This window comes from Argiope bruennichi, chromosome 10, assembly GCF_947563725.1.
Source record: "Argiope bruennichi chromosome 10, qqArgBrue1.1, whole genome shotgun sequence".
In the NCBI taxonomy this organism is placed as follows: Eukaryota; Metazoa; Arthropoda; class Arachnida; order Araneae; family Araneidae; genus Argiope; species Argiope bruennichi.
In genome coordinates this window covers 43370880-43394399 of record NC_079160.1, presented here as the reverse complement: position 1 = coordinate 43394399, position 23520 = coordinate 43370880, and the positions used below count along the sequence as shown (strand labels likewise).

The 23520-nt window shown below is 30.8% G+C and overlaps 1 protein-coding gene across 1 annotated transcript in view; it reads right to left on the bottom strand.

Moving 5' to 3' along the window:
* Window positions 1-23520, bottom strand: part of LOC129987514 (uncharacterized) — a 501789-nt gene that overhangs the window by 437903 nt on the left and 40366 nt on the right. Inside the window, exon 2 of the mRNA XM_056095487.1 lies at window positions 6677-6838. Within this exon, the coding sequence (XP_055951462.1) occupies window positions 6677-6838 (162 nt within the window). The remainder of the gene's footprint in view (window positions 1-6676; window positions 6839-23520) is intronic.

Sequence of the window (23520 nt, the reverse complement as noted above, 5' to 3'; positions counted from 1 at the left end):
GAGGGATATTTTTATTGGCTGCTAAATAGGTGCTAGATCAATGACCTATAACCTTAACGGTAGATTGAAGTCTTTGCGACGAATTCGCCAAATCTGGCGACACAAATGGAGGTTCTCAAAAATACAAGGATTTTTTCGATATCTTTATTAGGAGCTGAGATCCATCTATCCTTCTAGAAAACTCTACACTCCACAAAGAGAAATTTATCATAAAACAGTCGAGAGACCTAATGTATACCAGTCAAGTGATTTCTCTCTTTCAAGTGTTGATCGTAAGAGAGTTCTCTAACTGCACCCAGATAATTTTCGCATTGTTGATGTCGTTTAGTCAATGATTTACTGTCTGCTTGCGTATCTTTGTTTCTGCATGTTTTGTCTTTGTATACACTTGAAACCACCTGTGTTTGGCATTTTTGGAACCCTTTACCAGTCTTATTGGGAAATTCACACTATATACCTGCCAGAAAACTTAGAAACCCAAGAAATATCTTTCCATGAGTCCAAGATCTAACTCAGAAATAAGATTAAAAAACTAATAATTAAGGATTGGAAGATGATGGAATAATTCCATCAAGGGGCGAACCACCTATCGACATTTTAAAAACGTCTCGGTTAACCGAATTAAGGATGCTTTTTATCTTAATCAAGAATACGCTGGCCATGCTGTATTTTCTGTGCATCAAAGTCATTTCTTTGACTAAAGCTCGAATTGTCAGTATTGCACCTAAGAAGGATCTATAAATCATGTCATCAAAGCCTGTGCACTATGGTAAGAACTCGGAATCAGATGGCCAAGAAATGGTACATCTCTTGAAATGTAAGAACTCTTAAAAATTCCAGTCATTAAATCTTCTATTAGGGGCATATTGCTAAATCTTTTGCATTTAACTCTCTCCTAATGTAAAAAGTTAACACTCATTTAATGTATTTTATGGATTTTTAATGTTTCACAACTTAATATGAAATGTTTGTTTTTTCTCAATTCTTTGTCTGTACCAATATGCGTTTTCTCTAGAGGGTTCTGTGTTGCTTGTAAGGGTCCTATGTCATCAAGTGTAGTTTTTCCTTCGTACTAGGTGGGTTGCTCTGCGGTGGCCCCATCAATGGCCTCTGGATAGGTTGGGGCAGATTGGGACGGATAGGTATACTGTTCGATACCTGTCTGTCTGATAGGTATCGTGCAGTATACCTATCAGATGGATTTCCTATATTATCAAGAAAAGTAAATTATATCCAGAAAGGTAAGCTCCGTCCAACTGTGGCATCCGGAATTAGTTGCTGAATGTTAAAAGTTGTAGTAGAAAAGTAAATTCTAAAAGTAAGCATATGATTTTGTACGATGTTTCCACGACGTTATTCGATATTTTGAATGCTGGCCAATACCGGTGAGATACTGTAACAATGTTCTCGGGAGTATAAGTTGCATGTTAAGTAAAAGTAAGCTGTCGATTAAAAACAACAAATACGGATAACGCTTACTTACTTGATTAAGGTATCTGATTAGTTTCGGAGGAGAATGTTTAAGAAAATGATGAATAATTTTTTTTTACAGTTCCTGGTAGCAGAAATAGCCTCAAAAGATCACAGTAAGTCGAAAAAGAAATTTATATATTAACTGAATAGTTAATGTAATTGGAGCACAATTTTTAGTGTTAGTGAAACAGCAAAAATTTAAAAAAGTGATAGAAATGCATAATTTTTATATTATCTGTATCCTTTTCAAACTATTTAGGATGTCACAAACTTCAAAATAAAAACTATTTTGATAAATAAATATTTTATAAATATTTGAAATTGCCTTTAATGATTTGTTTGCCATGATTTCTCAAAGATTCTGTAAATCATGATTAAATAGAGCCATTTTAAAATACATAGTCTATTATACCCTCAAAGGTACTTCGCGCATACAAATCAAATTTCATGAAATTTTATTGAGTTGCTATTGTGTTATATTTTTCCTAAATAAATCACAATGAAATATTCATTCTTCAGAAAATAAGTGTGAAAATTGTACTTGCTGATTAGTTCATTCAAATATATTATAAACAAATTCCGTTTCAAACTTTTTTTGAACAGGATCGTGTGACATAAATAAGCATATGTGATTTTTTAGGCAGAGAGTTAATATTTTGAATATTATTTTTTTTTCACGAGGGTAATTTAGTGTATAATTTTATCTTTAAAACCTTAGGTTTATAAGAAATTTGAGGCCAAATTTGACAGTGTTTTACAGTCTTTTACAGTTAAAAAGAGGAGTCGAAATTATATAGTCAATTGCTCTTTAAAAAGCGATGGAGCTAAACACAATATGTACCATGTTGGAGAAGTATATGAGAAATTCCATGAAATAAAACTCCACCTGGAATTTTACTAAATTTTCAAACATTTATAATTTATTGTCTAATTCAAAATATATAAGAATTAAAAAAAGAAAGCAATAATTAGGCATGCATATTACCGCAGAATTCTAGATGCTGTTGTTAGAAGTATTGAAATTACTATCAGCGATATAAGTTCTAGTTTAGGGCTACACTTTCTTGAAGAGCACCCCTCCCACCCCCTCTCTTCTCCAAAAAATTTGTTTTTGTGAGCAATTGTTCTAGATACTAAATGTGTATTTAAAGCTGACTTATATCTGAACCGCAAAAGCCCTTATATATAAAATATCTTAGGGCCTCATGAATCCTAAATTCTGGTTGTAATTTAAATAAGAATTATTTGAAATTCATCTTTACTTTCTCGTATATGTAGTACAGAGAAAGTACAGTAATGTCCAAAAACTTCGAACTCAAGATTTTGACGAATCTCCACGTTTTAGACCTCCTTTAACCGAATGTCAGAGATTAGTAGCCAAAAAACCACGCCAAGAATCACAGAATAAAATCATTAAACAGTCTAAATGCTAAATTCACCCCAAAGGCTAACATTTCATAGCTATTGTATGCCAATTCCATGTAATGTGGTCTCTAGAATAACACCTATATTAGAGTTTTTTTTAGTTTAGTTAGTTATATTGATGTCCCGCTTTAAAGCAACACTAGGGTTATTTTGGGATGGACCTCGCAATTTTGAACCACGGTCAGATGACGAGGACGACACCTGGGTTAGCATCACCTTCTCCACACCAGTGGGAGGATGTTTGGCCTTAACGGGTTTAAGGTGCACCAGACCCACTTACACGATGGTTCTTCAGTGGAATCGAACCTAAAACCCTCCGGCTCCGAAGATGGGACCTTACCACCAGGCCACCGAGACCCACCCTTTATTAGAGTGTATGCGAGTAAGCTTTTAGGAAGACTACTCCAACTGGTTCATATTAAGGTAAAACCCTTATTCTCAGTAAGCCAAAAAAAAAAAAAAATCAATACAAAAATCTCAAATCAGATACATCTTTTTTTTTTACAAATTTAAATCTTAATTTATCTTCATTTAAAATATCAAAACTAAAATATCATAGCAAGAAGGATCGAGACACAATTCAAAATCTTTTACTTTAAAACAACTAGGAGAAACTTTGCAAACGTCCATGGATCATTTGCAGAGGAGCCCCGTGATCTCTATAGGAAACTACGCTAAATCCATCGTGAATCAATCACACAGAAGCTAATTAGAAAACTCCAGCGTGTTTATGCTATTTAGGTCCGCGTGCTCGTGCCAGAGAAACCCACCAAATCCGCTCCCTTAAAACCTTAGTCGTGCTTTCATTTCCGCAACGGATGGAATATATTTTTCGAAATCTTTAATTGTCCCTTGCGTCATTACCTCCCGATTTAACAGAAATCCCTCGGCGCTTCTCTGCTTCCGAGGCTCGTATTTTAGTTTGTCTCGGGTGGTAATATCCGTTTTTCCAGGGCCCCGGGCTGTACCATGGGGAGGGGGGAGATGAATTCGGTTACATGATTAAGTGGTTGGCAACCGTTCTCTCTCTCTCGCTTTCTGGTCTGCGGGTTGTTGGTATTGCACTAGATTTAGAATCGTAATCAGTTGATGATATTTTGCTTCGTTAAATTGGATATGTATACGAAATTTTTATTTAAAGGAAGTTTTGCTTCAGGTAATATTGCGGTATGGATATGATAAAATTTTTGAAAATAAACTGAGGCTTAAACAATCCTATCCTTAAGGGGTAAGTTTGTATCACAAGAATTATAGGTTGGAACGGCACTAATTGTTCTATTATTTAAACAATATTATTAAATCTTGGGAAAATCTGTGGCAGTTTCAGGGAACTTTTAATTATGAATATTTCTATCGACATGAGTGTAGGTCCAAAATTAAATTGGCATAGTTACACATTTTATGCTTATATTTTTCTATTGGATTGAGTTTTCCTTTATCGTAGACGATTCCTGCATAAAAAAAAAATATTTTAAACATCAAAACAATGGAACTCCGAATTTTGACGAATCTCCACGCTTCAAACTTCCTAGAGAGACATATTTTTGGAATTTTGTCTGTCTATCTGCCCTGATTCAAAAATGCTTTAATTTGACTAGCGACACAAACACTTTAACCCAAGTTCATAGACTTCTATAGAAATTTGAACGAAATCTATTCGGTGGAAGTCTGGTCGGCATCCAAGTATAAATGAATACTATAAGTACAAAAAGAAGGATAAAATTTGGCACACAAATTTAACATCTAAAGGGCAAATTATTGATTTCGAAACTAAATCCACCAAGGCTTGATAGTATCTCTGTCTGTACTTTCTGATGTATAAAAATGCAATAAATAAAAAAAAACGCATTGATTTTAATAAATGATATTTGGTATGTGATCTTATGACTGCAATTGCATCTACGTCAAAATTATCGATTGAATGAAAGGTGACAAAAATACATCTTCGATTTTCTAGTACTTGTATTAAAGATTAATCACCAAAAGTAGCATGTTAAATGTAGTATATTCACTCTGAAAATCGATCTTTTGTAATTATTTTTCGCCAATTTCATGCAGTTAATACACAATTTCCTTTGCTCTACTCCAAAACACACAACTATCACGAGAAAAAATAAAAATCTGTGCATTTGAGGGCTTCAAAGTCTTGCACAAGATCCATAATTTTAAACGGAAGGAAAAAGGGCAAGGCTTTTAATAAACACCATGATAGAAAATTTCTCTTGTTTTATCCTGATTTTCTCTCATATATTGAACTTTTAAATTAGCCATTATGCAATATATTACATTAGCAGGAAAGAAATTCTATAGTAGTTAATCTATAACTTGAACTATTTCCCTGTACTACAACCAACGTACTACAGTCCTTTAGTTTAGTTATATTAACGTCCCTTTTAAACCAACACTAGGGCTATTTCGGGGCAGACCTTGTAACTTGGAGCCACGGTCAGATGACGAGGATGCTATCTGAGCCGGCACTCCCTCTCCAAACTTCCTCACCAACGGGAGGATATTTTGCCCCGATGTATTTAACTTGCATGAGAAGCGCTTACACGATAGTACTTAGGCGGAATCAGGGATCGAACCTTGAAGCCTCGGATCCCGAAGACGAGGTCATATCACAAGGCAAGCACGGCTCTTGCTACATTTGTGATAATATCTTATCAAGTACCAGGATGTCTCATGTAAGAGTTCTGCTACATCAGTTTCATAAACTGAAGAAATTATATTGAATAATACAATCTTTTCTATAACTTTTATATAATTTGTTTTTACATTCTATTTTGATTCAGAAAATAATGAATCAATGCACGATGTTTTCTTGAAAACTTTGAAGACCTATCTCATTTTAACCTATTAACCAGGAAACTAACTTTTTAAAAATCTCGTTTTGCACTGGGGACATTTCATGCCGCGGAAAATTATTTATGCTTAAAGTGCTAAAAGAAAATTGCTTTTCACTTGTTGATTATTTATTTTGACAATGTATTTTATGACATATTTAGAAAATATATAAATAAAATATTGCAAATTACAAAGAATTAACTATTAAACTATTAATTAGAATTAACTAACTAACAAATTAAAATAATTATTTCGCGGTATAATATTTCTTGAAACAATGTTGCGTACATAAAGCGACAATATAATCGGGACATCGAGATCTCGATTCCTTTCTCTAATCTTTTGAATAACATAATTTACTCCTGGTTGCGTTTTCTCTTGAGGAATCAAGAGACATCTAATTTCAACGTATTCCAATTAATAAAGCTGGTTTTGATGCCACAGAAGAAAGACATGTAGCATTCGATGAAGACTGCCGTCCACTTCTGTATTTTTCAAAAGTGTTTTGCCTATTTTTCTTCCTCAAGATAACTACTAGTCATATCTTTAAAATGCATAACATGCAAACAGTGATATTATTAAAATGTAAAACATTCAAATGCACACGATAGAATATGCAATATTTATTTTTTATGAAATGTTTTGTGACGTTTGAAATTCAACTGTGCAAGTTTGAAGTATTTGCTTATAGCCACACCAACTTTTAATAGGTGAGAAAGACGTAAAACTCAATACAACCCACTTATATCTTTAAAAACTGCCTATGACGAAAAAAATCGTTATGCTCATTGGAACTGTCTTCGTTGTATGATGGTTTCGCCATACCAGTTAACAGGTTAAAGTGCCGAATGACATTCGAATGCCGTAATTATGGAGAGAATATTGATAATTAGAAGGAGGTGTGATATTGTATATGAAAAGAAAAATCACTTACGAATACTGTCATCTGATGTGAATGCTAAAGTTCTATTCCATTTCAGAATAATAGGATTCACTCTTCCGTATTCATCAACTTGCAATGGAATGCCATAATCAACGTGCTCTATGTTTCCACTTATAGACCAGTACGCGTCAATGGAGAGACTCGTAAGTAGAGCTGAAATAAAAGAGGCGATTTATATTTAGATCAAAATTCTTATAAAAATATACTTAAAAAATAAAATTATTCGAAAGTATTATATAATTTGACTACTTCCTTAAATAGAAATTTAAAAGATTCAATTAAACAAAAAAAAAATCAAATTACTGTTTTAAAAAAGAATTTTTAAAAAATTATAAATTGATCAACATTTTTGGACTTCTCTGTTAAAATAATTAATAATAATGATTCAATATAATTAATAATGAATTTTATAGCATTCGTAACATTCATTTCAATTTAATATGGCATTTCGTAATAACATTCATTTCTATATTGTATAACATTTCGTTATATCATTCATTTTCATTCCCATGCGTGAATTCGATAACATTCATTTTTATAGTGAGCAAAATGACCTGCATTTCATAGCATTCGTAACATTCTTTTAAATATAATATAACATTCCGTAATAACATTCATTTCTATATAGCATAACATTTCATTATAGCATTCATTTTCATTCACATGCATGAATTCGATAACATTCATTTTTAGCTTGAGCAAAATGACATGCATTTCATAGCATTCATAACATTCTTTAAAATATAATATAAAATTCTGTAAAAACATTCATTTCCATTCGCATCCATGAATTCGATAGCATTCATTTTCAGCATGAGCAAAATGACATGGATTCCAAAGAATTCATAGTATTCATTTCATTATAGTATAACATTTCGTGATAACATTCATTTTTATTCGCGTCCATAAATTCGATAACATTCATTTTCTGCGTGAGAAAAATGACACGAATTTCATAACATTTGTAAAATTCATTTCAATATGGTATAGCATTTCGGAATATTTTTTTATGATGATATAAAATGACATGAATTCCAAAGAATTTGTGATATGCGTTTTAATATAGTATAAAATTTGCTAATAGCATTCATTTTCATTCGCATCCATAAATTGGATAACATTCATTTTCAGAGCGAATAAAATGACATGAATTCCGCAATATTTGTAATATTCATTTCACTGTAGTATAACATTTCGTGATAACTTTCAATTTCATTACAATGTAAAATTATAAGAATGTTTTAATATTAAAATAGATAGTCACATTTTCATATTCTTTATTGCCTTATTTCTTTAAAAAAAATGTTCTCAACCTCAAAGTAATGGCTATCTATCTGGTTAACTGTGTACTTATTATTCTTCTTCTTTTTTAATTATATTATCCACAGAAATGTTAATTAATTCTTCATTTGATTAATTAATTCCTCGATTTTTGATTCATTGTATTTCTTGAAAATGGAGTAAAGAGTTTTTTTTTCTCTATAAATGGAATTGTGTGAGAAAAAATAAGAAGTTTTTATCCAACATGAAAGCAATGAATACAATATGAAGACATAGTTACAATTTAATTTGTTTCATATATATATATATATCCTGTTCTATACCAAATGTTCTTTTCTATTAACAGGCAACTTAAGGCTTAGCAGTATTCCTGCGTAGCATCGCTGTAACTGCAACTATCCAGTCACGCAATGAGGCAATTTTCATCCCAAAACTTAAACCTTTTAAAAACAAGGATTTAGCCGAATCTCGAGAAGAAATTATCGCAATGGAGGGAAAAAAAACTACGGAGTTCTACCACATCCAATATCTCTTAAATGTGCGGATTTCTTTACTTTTTTATGTTTGAAGATTTTTTTATCCATCCTTTCACACACCCACAACTTTACTCCCACTCCTTTCCCACTTTCCCCTTAACTCCTCACTTTCCTATCAGAAGATTCACCCCTCCTTTTTTTTATTATTTTCTACAATTTTCTTTTCAACTTTTGTTTTATTTTATTTTATCTTATTTACTTTTTTTAATCTTATTTTTATCTTCTTTTTTTTTAAAGTTTTCTTTTTTTTAATCCGCGCTGACTTCAGCATCCGAAGGAAAAAGGAATCACGGCAGCAATTTGCACCATAAAATCTAAAAAAGAACCACCACCACCACCATTGCTTTGAAATGGAAACGAAAAAGAACACACTTTTAAAACTCCAGGCATGAAAACCACCGAAACACGGAAGAGGGGGGTTACTGGGAGTGAAAAAAAAAAGAAATGAAAAGAACGAAATAGAAATAGTAGGGTAGAGAAAGAGAGGGAGAAGGCAAAAAAAAAAAAAAAAAGGTAGAAAAGAACGGAGAGGGGTAGGAGATGGGATTGCAGACGTTGAAACATAGAGGTGTATTTTTCTACATGTGGTTCTCCCCCCGTGAAAGTCGCTGACCGCTACCTCTGCAGAAAAGTCTCCCGCAGACTTCTGGATTCGAAACAGCTGCCGATTTCTGGCGATTTCCTCTCGAACCAAACGATTGTTTCTGTGAAATTCGAACTGTCGTTTTCTTTCTTTTGATTCCTTTTTTTTTATCAGTAGAAATAAATTCAGGCTTATTTTAAGTTATCTATAGGAAGATTAAACGGAAGAAAGTACCGTAAGAACTTTTTTCTTACCTCTATCATTTTTTTTAACTTTATTGTATATAAAGTATACAAAGAGAAATATAGTAATCGTAAAAATAAAAAAAAATATATAGATATAAAGTAAATCTGAATTCGGGATTCTGATGTATTTTGACGTTTCAGATTTTTCTGAATCCGAAAATCCCATCCTGGGGACTATTTCTGATTGTCTGTGAATACGAGATTAAAAAGCCGTATATCTACTATGGATTAGCTGGGTTTACTTTTAATAACTCAAAGTATGTTTTAAGATAGATGGATGTTATTAAGAATTAGGTCTTTACAGAAGTCTGTCTGCCCGAATGTTCCGGAATGATAATCAAACCTTTAAGGAATCGTATAGATAAAATTATGCACACGATTTTATTATCCAAAATACAGATACATATTAAATTTAAAAGTAAATCGGCCGAGGGGATGACCATCTGTTGATACTTTAGTATACATGTAAACGTGATGGCACAAAAATGCTAATACTTGCACATTTTCAAAATTTGAAGCGACGGTTATGGTTAAATTTTTTGCCAAATCCTGAAACCTTCTTTCAGTCTGAATTCTTCTGTTTTAATGCTATTGTGAGATAATGGAACTTTATTAGGAAAGCTCATATTGTTATGGATTGCACTACTGCTAAATCTGTAAAAGTCTCCGGGGTTCGCTTATAGTGGGTGTATGATTCGAAAACACAATCAGTAGGCCTTAGTAGAAAACAACAATGATGTTTATTTAACACGAATACAAAGAGGACAAATATGTACAGCCGAGACGAACACACAGCAGCACACTACAACACTACAACAGTGTCCCACAAGTTGAAATCGACCACAGCACACAAAGCGGCCAGACAGAATTCAGCAGAACATGGGATCCTCGGAACTCGCTCTATGATCTCTCCAAACTGCTGAAATTCTCCTGGCTTTAGCTGTATCCAGCTGCCGATTCACTACTCCACACACGACACGACACTGCTTCTACAATAAACGTCAGGACTCAGCACACAGAAGCACTCGCTTGGGCTCCACACAAAGCTGGATTATTCCATCGTTGCTCCGTTATTCTCTCGACGACTCGTTACTTATCTATGACTCCAACTACGCTTACTTGTAGCTTGAGGCTGCCGTTCTTTTATAGTTACCAGGAGGTGGGCCGAGAACCTTCTGGGCTTCGTTAAAATTCTAGAGGTTTCTAGCATTATCTATTTTGTCGCCAAATTCGCCGTCAAGTCACCAAATGAGCGCCAAGTTTGTCGCCAAGCTCTGAGAACACTAATACGGCATCCGATCAGCACCACAGGGCTCATCGTAAAACGGTCTTTCCAATGATTCAACTAACCGTGCTGGGAAACAACTTTACAGGCTTGAAACAATATATACAATAAACAAAACAGATGTGAGATTCTTAAAATAGGGTAGATTAATGTCTCTCGCAGTTTGTTGTATACAATTATTTTTCTTGGTGAATAGGAGGACATCAATGATTTAATTGAAATGAAACCCAACCAATATTGTCGGCAAACCATCTGATGGCCAAAGCTGCTGGTATTATTATAATAGTGGCTTAAAATCTAAAAGTAAGATTAAATCCTTAAAGTAGTCCTTAGACTCTTGCATTTGCTTGATCCTTGATCTTTTTAGCCTTAAGACTATTTTAGAAGCAGTTAGAACAAATTTATGATGGGCAGAGCAAGAAGATGCAAAAGTAGAAATTAAAGGGGTATTAAAGGATACAGAGACTAAGAAAAGATCTAGAGTGGAAATTAAAATGAAGAATTTCTGTAACAGAAGAATATTTCAGACAATCTTTTCGATATTCGATATGATTGTTTTTATAATATATTATTCATTTTTATTTTTTAAAGCAACTTTGAAAGTAAACGAAGTTTCTGACGAATTGCAAAATATAAAGAAAAGTTATTGTATGTCGAGAAAAATAACAATGAAAACGTTGGTAAAAAATATGGATTTTTTTTTGCTTCTATTTACTTTTAACAAATTCAATCAGATTATATGCAGTATTCTGAAAATCTATTGAGAAATAATGCTTTATTAAATTGGAATTAAACTTATCACTTTGAAAACTTGTGAAGAGTTGTGCATGAAAAACAATATTTCTAGAAAAATTGTAATATTTAACGAATTTCTAAAAAAAAAAAAAAAAACAATAAAGTAAAATAAAATAATAGGTTTTAAAATTCAGTGGAGCATTTTAAGAAATGTGAAAAACCATTCACAATTAATATTGATTTTAAAGCTAAATACATAAATAATTTACAGTTTCTAATTTAACTTTGTGTAACGAAGTACAATGCGCAATGAAATATATCTGCATTTCTTTCGTTTTTAATATTTCAAATTAATTTTTAATTATTAATTAATTAAACTGCTTATTTCATTTTTAATTTGAAGCACGAATGGTTTGGTTTTAATAAAAGACATTTTTTTTCAAGAGTTTATACTTTTTATTAATCATTTTTAATTAAAAATTAAGCTGACAGTTTTTTATCATTATTTCTTGCGTATTATTTTCGATTTATTTTCGCAGATTTACACAACTATAAATAAAGAGAAAAAGAAAAAAAAAACCCTCATATTTCAATCAAATTTTTTCCCTACAGGATTGAAAATAATTTAAGGTCACATGGAATTTTTTTTTCTCGTTTTAATATTTGATCAAGATATACTGAATCTGAGGTTTACGTATTTTTTAAATTTTAATGCTGAAAGTGGGAACAGAAGCTTGTATTATTATAATTGAGGAACTAAAATAATAAATAATCTAATTTTGCATAATATTTTCTGCTTAAATAAAAACACATAGAAAATGATATCAGATATATCTAGTTTGTTTAAGATTAAAGTATCTTTATGTCTAATATCTTTCATGGAAAACTTTGTTTAAATTATATTAATGCATAAAATCTTTTTATCGTCTGAAACATTTTTGAAGAATTAAAATTAGAATATCGTTTGTGCCAAAGGAATCTTAATATCCTACAAAAGATAATTTTTCTTATAAAATATTAAAAACTTTTAAAGAATGACATATAATATGACTAAACATTGGATGTGGCAACTCAAATATATATATGTCATAGCTATAAACCAAGTACACATAATACAGGGTGTTTATAAAGTCCCGGACCCATTTTGATGTTTAATAACTCATAAAATAATAAAGATAGATTAAAATTAATAACATAAATGGTTAAATAGACTCAAAAAGTTTCATGACCCTTGTCAATGAACTTCCACGTGTGCCCCCTTCGTCGCACGGAGAATATCAAGTCGATAGTCAATTTCACGCCAGGTAGCGACAAGCATGTCGGCATCCACAGAGCCATTTGCGCACTTTATGGCGATTAACAATGCCAGAAACATGAAAGGATGCTTCATCGGAGAACATTATGCTCTTCAGAAAATCAGCAGCATCTTCTATCCTCCTTAGAATATCTGTTACAAAGGCCATCCTCCTAGGCCTATCGTTCGGTTCCAAAACTTGAACAATTTGAACTTTCTATGCATGCAGTCTTAATTTTTTCTTAATATCCTTGTACACCATCGAAATTGGCATATCCGATTCTGTTGCCGCTGATCTCACAGATATTCTAGGATTGTGTAAGAATGTCTCTCTGACACGCTCAACATCAAAATCACTTGCGCAAGGAACGTTTCTTATCTTCGATACTTCCAATTTCTAGAAAATTCTTTTTCCACCGCAAGATGCTGTTTTTGGATGGAGGATCTTTTTGGTAAATTCTTCTGAAATTTCTCTGTGCTTGCACTATCGATTTCATTTCTATGAACCACCATAAAATCTGTGCTTTCTCTTGTGGTGTACGCATTCTCCTTAATATCCACTCGAATAAAACATCACATACAAAAGTACTACATAGAACAAACACGTCAAAAGTAAACATAACATTGCAATAGTTGCCAAAAACAAAAGAGAGAAAAATGCAATTAATAAGCAGACAATATTTAGAAAAGTACAGATATTTAGACTGGAAAATGAAATTATCTGAAAATAACCACACGTGCAGACGATATTTACAAAAGTAAAAATATTCAAACCTGAAAAGGAAAATATATGAGTTATTCCATCAATAAATGCCATAAGTTTGTTTATATCTTTATTATTTTACGAGTTATTAAACATCAAAATGGGTCCGGGACTTTATAAACACCCTGTATTTTCTTTCCGTAATAAAGGCCTTATTAGGGATTAAATATTCTTTTTAAAAATAGATTAAAGACATATTTCCTAATTAGTAGTAAAATTATCATTAAAGTAATTGTTGGGAATTCTTTATTAAAATATCTTGCTTCATAATACTTTTAGACTATATTCGAGAAAAAAAACTATTCAGTATTTTGGATTTTTATAGTATATAAACTTTTTTTACGTATTTTGTAATTCAAGTTTTTCCTATGCTTCACTACTATGGGATCATCATCTTTTGTACAATAATTTTTACTGCCATGATTCGAAAAATCACTCTCTTCTTTTTGATGTTTCTGCACCTGGTTGAAAATTGTCACATAGTATTTTTCCATTTTCTTTCTAGATGCCTTATTTCGTTTGGCAAGTGCTCAATAACCTTCAATGACCCTTAAGGTCACTCGCTGTTTCAGATAAATTGCAAAAAAATATGAAAATTAAACGATAAATTGCCTGCTAATTTATTGGAAAGATAACTATTCACTCTTTAAGATGGTATGTAAACCAATTCAATCCAAAAATTATCGCAGAAATTATTGATGATAAACTAATTTTTTTAATTTTTCAAACAAATCAACTTTATAAAAATCTTTTTTAAATTATTTTTTATAAATACATTTCTTAGAATATTTTTGTAAATCTCTGTGTGAATAGCAAATATTTCAAACAAGAATTAACTGCAAATTTAAATTTAAACTTTGCAGATGAAAAAATTTTGCAATTCAAAAACTGAATTATAAGATTTTATAAATTTCAAATATCGACGAATCAAGAATGTTATTAATTTTGTCTTGTTATTTTCTCGTATAGAAAATATACATAGTAAAAAATACTTTAATAGTCAAAAAAAAATTCTGAAAAGTTAAAGTATTGAAAATATTTTTTATCTATAGTATTAAAAAAAAGTGAAAGCATTGCAAAATTTCTTTATAAGAATTTTCCTTTAATTTAAAAAAAAACTGATTATCTCATACAGATATGGTGGTTTTAAAAGAAAAAAAAAATCTAAGATATTCAACGTATGTTTCAAAACAAATATGGTTGTAAAAAAAAGACAAGTCTTTAATTCAATGCTAATGGTTCATCAACCTAGAAATTTTGAATAACTTTTAATGAGCAGCTGCAGATAAGGGAAAGTTTTTATACAGAGTATGGCTTGTGAAATGAGCCTGCGTTCTTCTATTTTTATATAATCCAAATATTCCCTTATACATTTTTTCCTTTTTTACAGAATTACCCATAAAGTTCCTTTTACTTTTTTTTTATTTGTTATGTTAAAAAGCACGCTTTTATCTTTAAACAAAATTTTTTTCGTACCTTGCTTTTCATTATAAAAAGCATGCATAAGAAAAGTATTTTTTTTCTTAAAATAAATTTTATTTGGATATCGAAAAAAATATCGCGATGAAAATATTATTTTATTTACATATTTTCCATTGCCTAAATTTCTTTAGTATATTCGCAATTTCTTTCTATACAGTAAAAAGCTTTTTTGTAATATCTTATAATAATAAAACATATAACATGACATAGATTGAAACTTGGCAGAATTTAGTTAAAACTGTTAGTCCATTAGGTTATTTAAGGCGAATTTTCTTTTAATCTTGAGATTTATTTTCAATTTTTTAAATTAATTCTTTGAGATGCTTACTTTAGATATCTAATTAAGAAATTTCAAACATATCATCGATTGTATTTTAAAAACATTTTTAAAAACTTTTTCATATAAAAATCTAGTAAAAATCAAATTTAAATAATTGATTTTAAGCATTTGATGAATCATTACCTTTTCCTTAGTTACCAATAGAACTCTTAGATTTACATCTGTTTGTCAGTCTGTTTATGAAGAAGGGGAATTCAGAAATTCAAAGTATTAGAATGAGCAAATTTGCTATAGAATCTGCCCCAGCAAGGAGTTATCCTCATACTGCTTAGGTGTCCAGAATTATCTGAATGCTCATAGTCTCGCAACATAGGTGGAAGCTGAGATGTAATTCCGTCCTTAAATGATAAGTTCCGTCATCTAAGTGAAGGTAACCCAATAGCTTATTATTATTGCTATATCCACTAAGGAAGCAAGACCGTAATTATTTACAAGGTAACTTCTTTTTCATGTACTCGTGACATCCTTTCATTGGGAAAATTAGATTTTTATCTTAGCTTAGAATGCATAAAAGTTAAGTCTGTCTGTCTGTCAGTCCTCTAGTATGCAGGTGAACACAACAGAGCATTATATGCAAAAGCTTGAAATAAAATTTAGCCTAAGGTTTTTTTTGTTAGAATTGTAAATATATCGATTAATATTTATGATTAAGTTTCCCTTATCATATTTAACCTCTTTAAATATGATATTCATGTGTATATAACCTTGACAGCTCAAAACAAATCTCTAGGTGTGTGAATTTTAGTTCTTATGATCTTAACGTCAATACTGTAAATCAGTGTATAAACAGTTTCAAAACTATTTGCACTTCTCGTCAAACAGAGATTCAGAAAATGAGCGAATAAAACTCTAATAATATAATAGTACAAGTTGCACCATTCCGCCTGTACCATACTGGTACAGCAACAGGACCTGATGTGAGAAAACATTCAAAAGATGAGGCCAACTTGCTAACTCTAATTATATTACTAGAGTTGGAAAGTTGTACCAGTCATAAAGAAGAGGGAAAACTCATTGGGAAAAGATTATTCAGAAAATCCTGAGATTAAAATTCTAATGAATTAAAGCTATAAATTGTACCAGTTGGTAGAAGGGAAAACTGCTGGTGTTGGTCCTATCGATAATATAAAGATAAGAAAATAAGAAGTGCAAAATCTTTAAAGACTATGAAGTGAAGACTGCAGCTGGAGAAACAGCATGACATTAGAACTTCTCGATAGAAAGAAATTATTCAGAAAATGATGGAAAAATTCAAATGGTTTAATAGTATAGTTTGTATCAGTTTATTTAAATAAATAAAATTGCAAGCGCAAAATGGATATTTAGTCAGAAAAAATTTCAGAATTTGTGGTAAATGAAGTCTTAGTGACTTAATAGTAGAGGCTATACCAGCTGCAGGACAGAGAGGTTTACTGCTGATATAGAATAAGTATTGCCTTGAAGATTCAAATGATTGTAGCTGGAGAAACAGCATGTCATCAGAACTTCCCGATAGAAATGAATTATTCAGAAAATGATGGAAAAATTCTAATGGTTTAATGGTATAGTTTGTATCAGTTTATTTAAATAAATAAAGTTGCAAGCGCAAAATGGGTATTTAGTCAGAAAAAATTTCAGAATTTGTGATAAATGAAGTCTTAGTGACTTAATAGTAGAGGCTGTACCAGCTGCAGCACAGAGAGGTTTACTGCTGATATAGAATAAGTATTGCCTTCAAGATTCAAATGATTGTAGCTGGAGAAACAGCATGTCATCAGAACTTCCCGATAGAAATGAATTATTCAGAAAATGATGGAAAAATTCTAATGGTTTAATGGTATAGTTTGTATCAGTTTATTTAAATAAATAAAGTTGAAAGCGCAAAATGGGTATTTAGTCAGAAAAAATTACAGAATTTGTGGTAAATGAAGTCTTAGTGACTTAATAGTAGAGGCTGTACCAGCTGCAGGACAGAGAGGTTTACTACTGATATAGAATAAGTATTGCCTTCAAGATTCAAATGATTGTAGCTGGAGAAACAGCATGTCATCAGAACTTCCCGATAGAAATGAATTATTCAGAAAATGATGGAAAAATTCTGATGGTTTAATGGTATAGTTTGTATCAGTTTATTTAAATAAATAAAGTTGCAAGCGCAAAATGGGTATTTAGTCAGAAAAAATTACAGAATTTGTGGTAAATGAAGTCTTAGTGACTTAATAGTAGAGGCTGTACCAGCTGCAGCACAGAGAGGTTTACTGCTGATATAGAATAAGTATTGTCTACAAGAAAAAGATTGTAGTTGGAGTAACAACATGACATCAGAACTTCTTGAGGTAAATAAATGATGGAATTAAAAGTCTAATCTCATAATGGTATAGTTTGTATCACTTTATTTAGAGAAAAAAATTGCAAATACAAAATAGGTTTTTATATTTAGAATAAATTTTAGAAATTGTGCAAAATAAAACTTAAATGGCTTATTAGTTGAATATGAGCCAGCTGTAGCACAGAGAGGTGTACTGCTAATACAGCGTAAGTATTTTAGGCACAAAAAAAATGTAGCTGGAGAAACAGCATCACAATATAACTTCTCGATGGAAACAAATTATTCCGAAAATGATGGAATTAAAAGTGTAAAGGCTTAATGGTGTAGTTTGTGTCAGTTCATTTAGAGATAAAAATTGCAATTACAAAATAGGTTTTGATTGTTAGAATAAATTTTAGAAATTGTGCAAAATAAAACGTAAATGAATTTTTAGTAGAATATGTGCCAGTTGTAGCACAGAGAGGTGTACTGCTAATACAGCGTAAGTATTTTAGGCACAAAAAAAAATGTAGCTGGAGAAACAGCATCACAATATAACTTCTCGATGGAAACAAATTATTCCGAAAATGATGGAATTAAAAGTGTAAAGGCTTAATGGTGTAGTTTGTGTCAGTTCATTTAGAAAAAAAAAAGTTGCAAGCACAAAATAGGTATTTAAAGTCAGAAAAAATTTCAGAGAAAGTGGAGAATGAAGTCTTTATGACTTATTAGTAGAGGTTGCACAAGTTGTAGCATAGAGAGGTATACTCTAATTTAGCATAACTTTTCAGAATGCACACAGAATGAGGATATCATATTGATGCTATGATTTCTTTAGAAATTTCAAAAATTGCTGATCCATACTTTACTGATCGAAAGCTGAATCGGTTTTTAGACGATCCCTCCTCAAAAGTATCGAGAGAAACAAAATTCCTAAAAAAAAAAAAAATCACTTTTTTTTTTTCCTTTTCACTAGTTCTCTCCTCAGGTTTTCCAGCCACGCCTTTCGAGAATCCTTTTATATTTTTATCAGACTTTCCAAAGTTTTGATTTCTATATTGTGGTATTTCACAAGACCCTTTGTTTTTCTTCAACAGCAGAGGTCGAATTTCCGTTTTGAGCTATTTTTCCCTGAATTTTTTCCCTTTTTTTTCCCCTTGAATTTTTACATCAAGTGAATAGATTTCTGAGCAACTGTAATTTAAACTTTCGCTTAAAGGGAGAATAAGGTGGTTTGTAAAAACGAACTCAAAAATCTAAGCATTGTTTTGAAAGAAGTACCTTTAAGTCTGGGAAGGATTTTAAGAAAATCTATCTGTATATTTTTTCGATATATTTTACCAACTATCTTTAGTGACCAGAGGGTGTGCCAAGGCAAATGCTTACTAAATATCGCAGTTAAATATTTTATGTCATTTTCTGTTAAAGGTTTCTTCAAAAAACAATTTTAAATTTTATATTATGATAGACAGAGTTCGTACCATTTAAAAAAACCTTAACTAATTCTATTCCTTATCTCCAAATAAGGAATAAAGTTTACTTCTATAGTGGGTGTGTTGTGATTTTCTAAGGAACTGCCCTGTTTTAAATGCACTATTTTTAATTTCCACAAACACAGCTACGTTACAAAATTTACAAACACACATAGAAAATTAGGTTAAAGAAAACAGATTGGTGGAGGGATTCCACTGTTTCCAGCCGAAAGCATTCGGTGTTAGAGCAAGGGTTGCGCATAGAGAAAAAGTCGACCACAGGATGCAGGTCTGCCGTTCAACTACTTGTCTTCTGTAAAACGCCACGAGGGGGAGCTCACTGCTCAAAGGGAAAAAGAGGTACTACATCTCTAATTTTTTTTTTTTTTTTTTTTTTTTTTTTTTTTGTTATTTCATATAAAATTGGAACTTTAGAATGAAACTAAACTTCAGTTACTACTGAAATTAAACTTTATCTTCATGTATAATAAGATTTTTTTAAAAAAAATTATTATTAGCATGTCTTAAACAGAAATCGACCTAACATGGGAAAGTAAGCTGTATCCTGATATCTTCATTAACAACAATGGAAGAAAAAATCTGGGAGGAAATATTTGTCGTAAAACAATTTGAATATAATGCTAACGTTCAATTATATAATGGTAAAATCAACTTAAAATATTTTTTTAATTTTTTAACAATATACAAAAAATTGTACAGTAACAAAATTTGAATGGGCAATTGACAAAATTTAATTTTTGACTGATAAAAGAATAATTTTTGTACTATAGTAGTTTTGGAAGTTATTGTGAAAAAAGGCATCACAATTTTGTTAACCTTTAATAAAATACGAATTATTTCTTTAAAAAAAAAGTCACTTTTAAATGCACGCTTCCATCTGCCGAAAGATAATGTTCCGTAGAGTGGCAACACGTCTTTACTATTAATAAAGATGGAAAGAGTATTCTTAAAAGTATGTTGGATGTCTATATTAATCAAGGCCTTGTAGCTAATTTCTAAATTTTTAGAATTAGGCGTATTGCTCAAATTCGAAGAATGAATTAAGAAACATAAAGAAATATGTTTTATATTCAAATAAATAAATGTAATAATGAAAAAATAGGTCTAAAGTTTTATTCGATCTCCCGATCCTGTAAGTAATATATAAAAAAGTATTCTGATACATCAGCATTTTAAACATAGATTCCTGCGTCTGATAATTATCTCAAAATATTAAATAAATTGCAATAAATTTCATGAAAACTGATAAAAAAATATATAAACTTTATTTACCAATTCTAATTAATACAACTTTCTCCTGATTAAATCCTTTACTAAATCCAACCCTAAATATTCCACGCATTTACCAATTTTATTAACAACTAACCGCCTTTGGCGACCAGCCGGTTGGCCAGTATTAATGATCGCTAAAATTTTTCGATTAAATATTTCATGTAACTTGGTCTCTTAATAGCTTTTTCTGCAAAATATTTTTAAAATGTCCTTTACCTTTTTAAACTTTTATTTTGTATGATTGAATCATAGTTATATGATTCAATCATACTATTATGTAGGCCTTAAACAATTCTGTTCATTGTTCCACTTATATCTCTCTTTTTTTAAAAAGAATATGTCAGCGCCTATAAAATTTCAAATTCAAATGAAAGTGGAATGTTAAACTGCAATTAATATAAAAACATTTTTTTATTGAAACCAACCATGTCTTTTTTTTTAAATATGAAAATTTGAAGCAGAGTCGTTTGGCATTGAAGTTATATGTGTACTGTAGAAATTATTTTCGTAATTCTTATAAAAATTAACAATCATTTCATCAACAAAAATTTCTCTGATTCGACGTAAAATTCAGTTTTTATTTTTACTTTCAAAATATTTAAATGGAGTAAATAAAAATATCTTATTTCAGTCAATAAATGTAGGTATAAAAAATTATAAAATTCAAATTTTACACAGTTCTTTTTTTCTAAGGAATCATTTTCTGAGGAATACTCTTGACACTTCAACTTTTAAATAAATAAATAAATGTATCCATCTTCTTTTTATGTATTAATTTTAGAAGAATCAACATTTTCATTATCATAGGCCATCAGCCAGTCGAGAAACCTTGACAGAAGATTGGCTTCTTTAAGACGGTCGATGAAGTGGTCTAAAATCGACAGGTTTTATAGAAGAGTGATATTAAAATTTCACAAATTAGTCAGTTTTAGTGATTGATTTAGTTGATTGGAGTTCAACAATTTTTATTTAAGATAATGATGTCTGAAGAATGTTTTGTTAAATATGATTCAAAAGGCAGAGGATCTATGTAAAAATTTAAAATTAGTAATTTATCGGAGAATTTATTGATTCAAGTTACATAAAATGAAATTATTTAGTTCATTTAGACCATTTTGTTAGCAGATGTATGTCCCAAATTAGCAGATGGGCGCTGATTAGAGTGATTACCCTATATATGAATATTAAACCATGTTTGTCTTAAATTAAATTTTTTATTGAATTAATAATACAGATATTGTAAAGGATCATAGAAAACTTTTCTTCCATTTACTTTTAGAAAATATCATATCTTAAATTTTTCTCACTTCACGCAGACAGGTGCTGAAAATTATTAATATTAAAATTTAAAATATTTAATATTTAAATATTTAATTTGCATTTTTTATCTGAACTTCTGTCAATGAAAGGGCAACATTTTGATAAAAAGCGAATTTTTTCTCATTGATGGGCTCGTGCAGATTAAATTTTATTTTTATTTCGCACGAAATATATTGCTGAAAAATATGATTAAAATATTTCTTTAAAAATTCGTTAAAAATCGAAACTTAATTTATATGTTAAAGCATTGGTATCAACAAAAAGATAATTTTTTGATCTTTAACTTGGTGCCAAAATCAATTTTTTACAGCAATATTTTCAAAAGTTATAGCGGAAAAACGCTGAAATTTCTATTAATTTTTAATTAAAATCTAATTAAAAATTCGAAAATAACTCCGAGGTGTACATTCTCAGCCTCCATGGTATACACATGCCAAATTTGGTAACTGTAGGTAGAACGGTTTGGCCTTCAGAGCGCCAACACACGCACGCGCGCGCACGCACACGCACACGCACACACAGCTTCATTATAAGTATAGATTTATTTTTAATTCTAAACAAAGATTCATACTTCTGATAATTACCTCATAAAAATGAAATAATCTACAGTAAATTTCATAAAAATTATTAAAAAAAATGTATAAACTTTATTTGCCACTTTTAATTACTACAACTTTCACTTGATTAAATCCTTTAATAAATCCAATCTTAAACATTCCAAGCATTTAACAATTTTATTAATAATTTCTTTAACATTTAAATCCAAAAATCCCCCCCCCTTTTTTTTTCAAACATTAAAAAAATTAACGATAATCGGGGCAAGAGGCTTGCAATCAAACGAACACCCATTGTTAACATTTATGATTCTTTTATTTTTGTCTTACCTTCAAGAGCAGGTGCTAATCAGAGCCATAAAAAACGAGTAATAAAAAAAATGGCGAAGTTCTATGGAGCTCTGAAAAAACTTGTACGCGATTTTCTAAGTTCTTAGGCTGGAGGCATTGTCAGATCAGATTGCCCCCCCCCCTAGAAAGCTGTTTTGAAGATAAAAATTCTCAAATAACAGGAGAAGCAGAGATATATATATATATAAATTGGCGTCTTACAAGAACAATAAAAAAAGCTAAAAGTGGCTAGGAAACAAAATTAATCGGATATAAGGGAGGCAAAAAGTCCAGCAGGTAGCTCTGGTTAATTAACCTGTGTCATCCGTCTAGAAGATGCTGTGACAACCATTGTCCTAGGGCACTTGTCAGAGCTCCAGCTAGAGGTTTCTTTTTTATTGTTGTGCTGCTAATACATATCGCATATGTTCTTTGCCAGGAAAAATTTCTTCTACTAGATTCATGTTTTGATTTCGGGGTTCCCTTTTTTTTTGTTCCGCGGAGTCATTTTTTCTCCTTTATGTCCAGAAGTTTGTTGAAATATCATTCAGCTTTTTTCTCTCTGTTTTTTTCCTGCGTAAATCGTTTTGGATGTCCTTTAATTGGATACTTTAAAATTCATATGGAATATTATTTTATAATTTTTTTCGGAAACGTTTGTCAAGTGGGAATTTATTTAATTTCAGTCAGTAAACATGCTTGAATTTTATCAAATAAAAGTCTTTTATTATCCAGTAATTTCCTCTTTTTGCAGTTACACTTGCAGCGATTGTAAAATTATGGAATCATTTAATTCTTTAACCTTTGAAAATACTCCCTATGCTGAAATTGTAAGACAGGTGGGTGGCTACATCTGGAATCCGAAAATTTTGCTCACGATATCGGGAGACCAATTCAATAAAAAACAAAGCAGGCACATCTGTTGTTGAAAGAAAAATAAAAAAAAAACTTCGTCTCCAAGATAGAAGAATGACATCAGCGGCCATCAGAAGTCAGTTGAATGATGCTGGCATTTATGTCAGTTTAAGAACAATC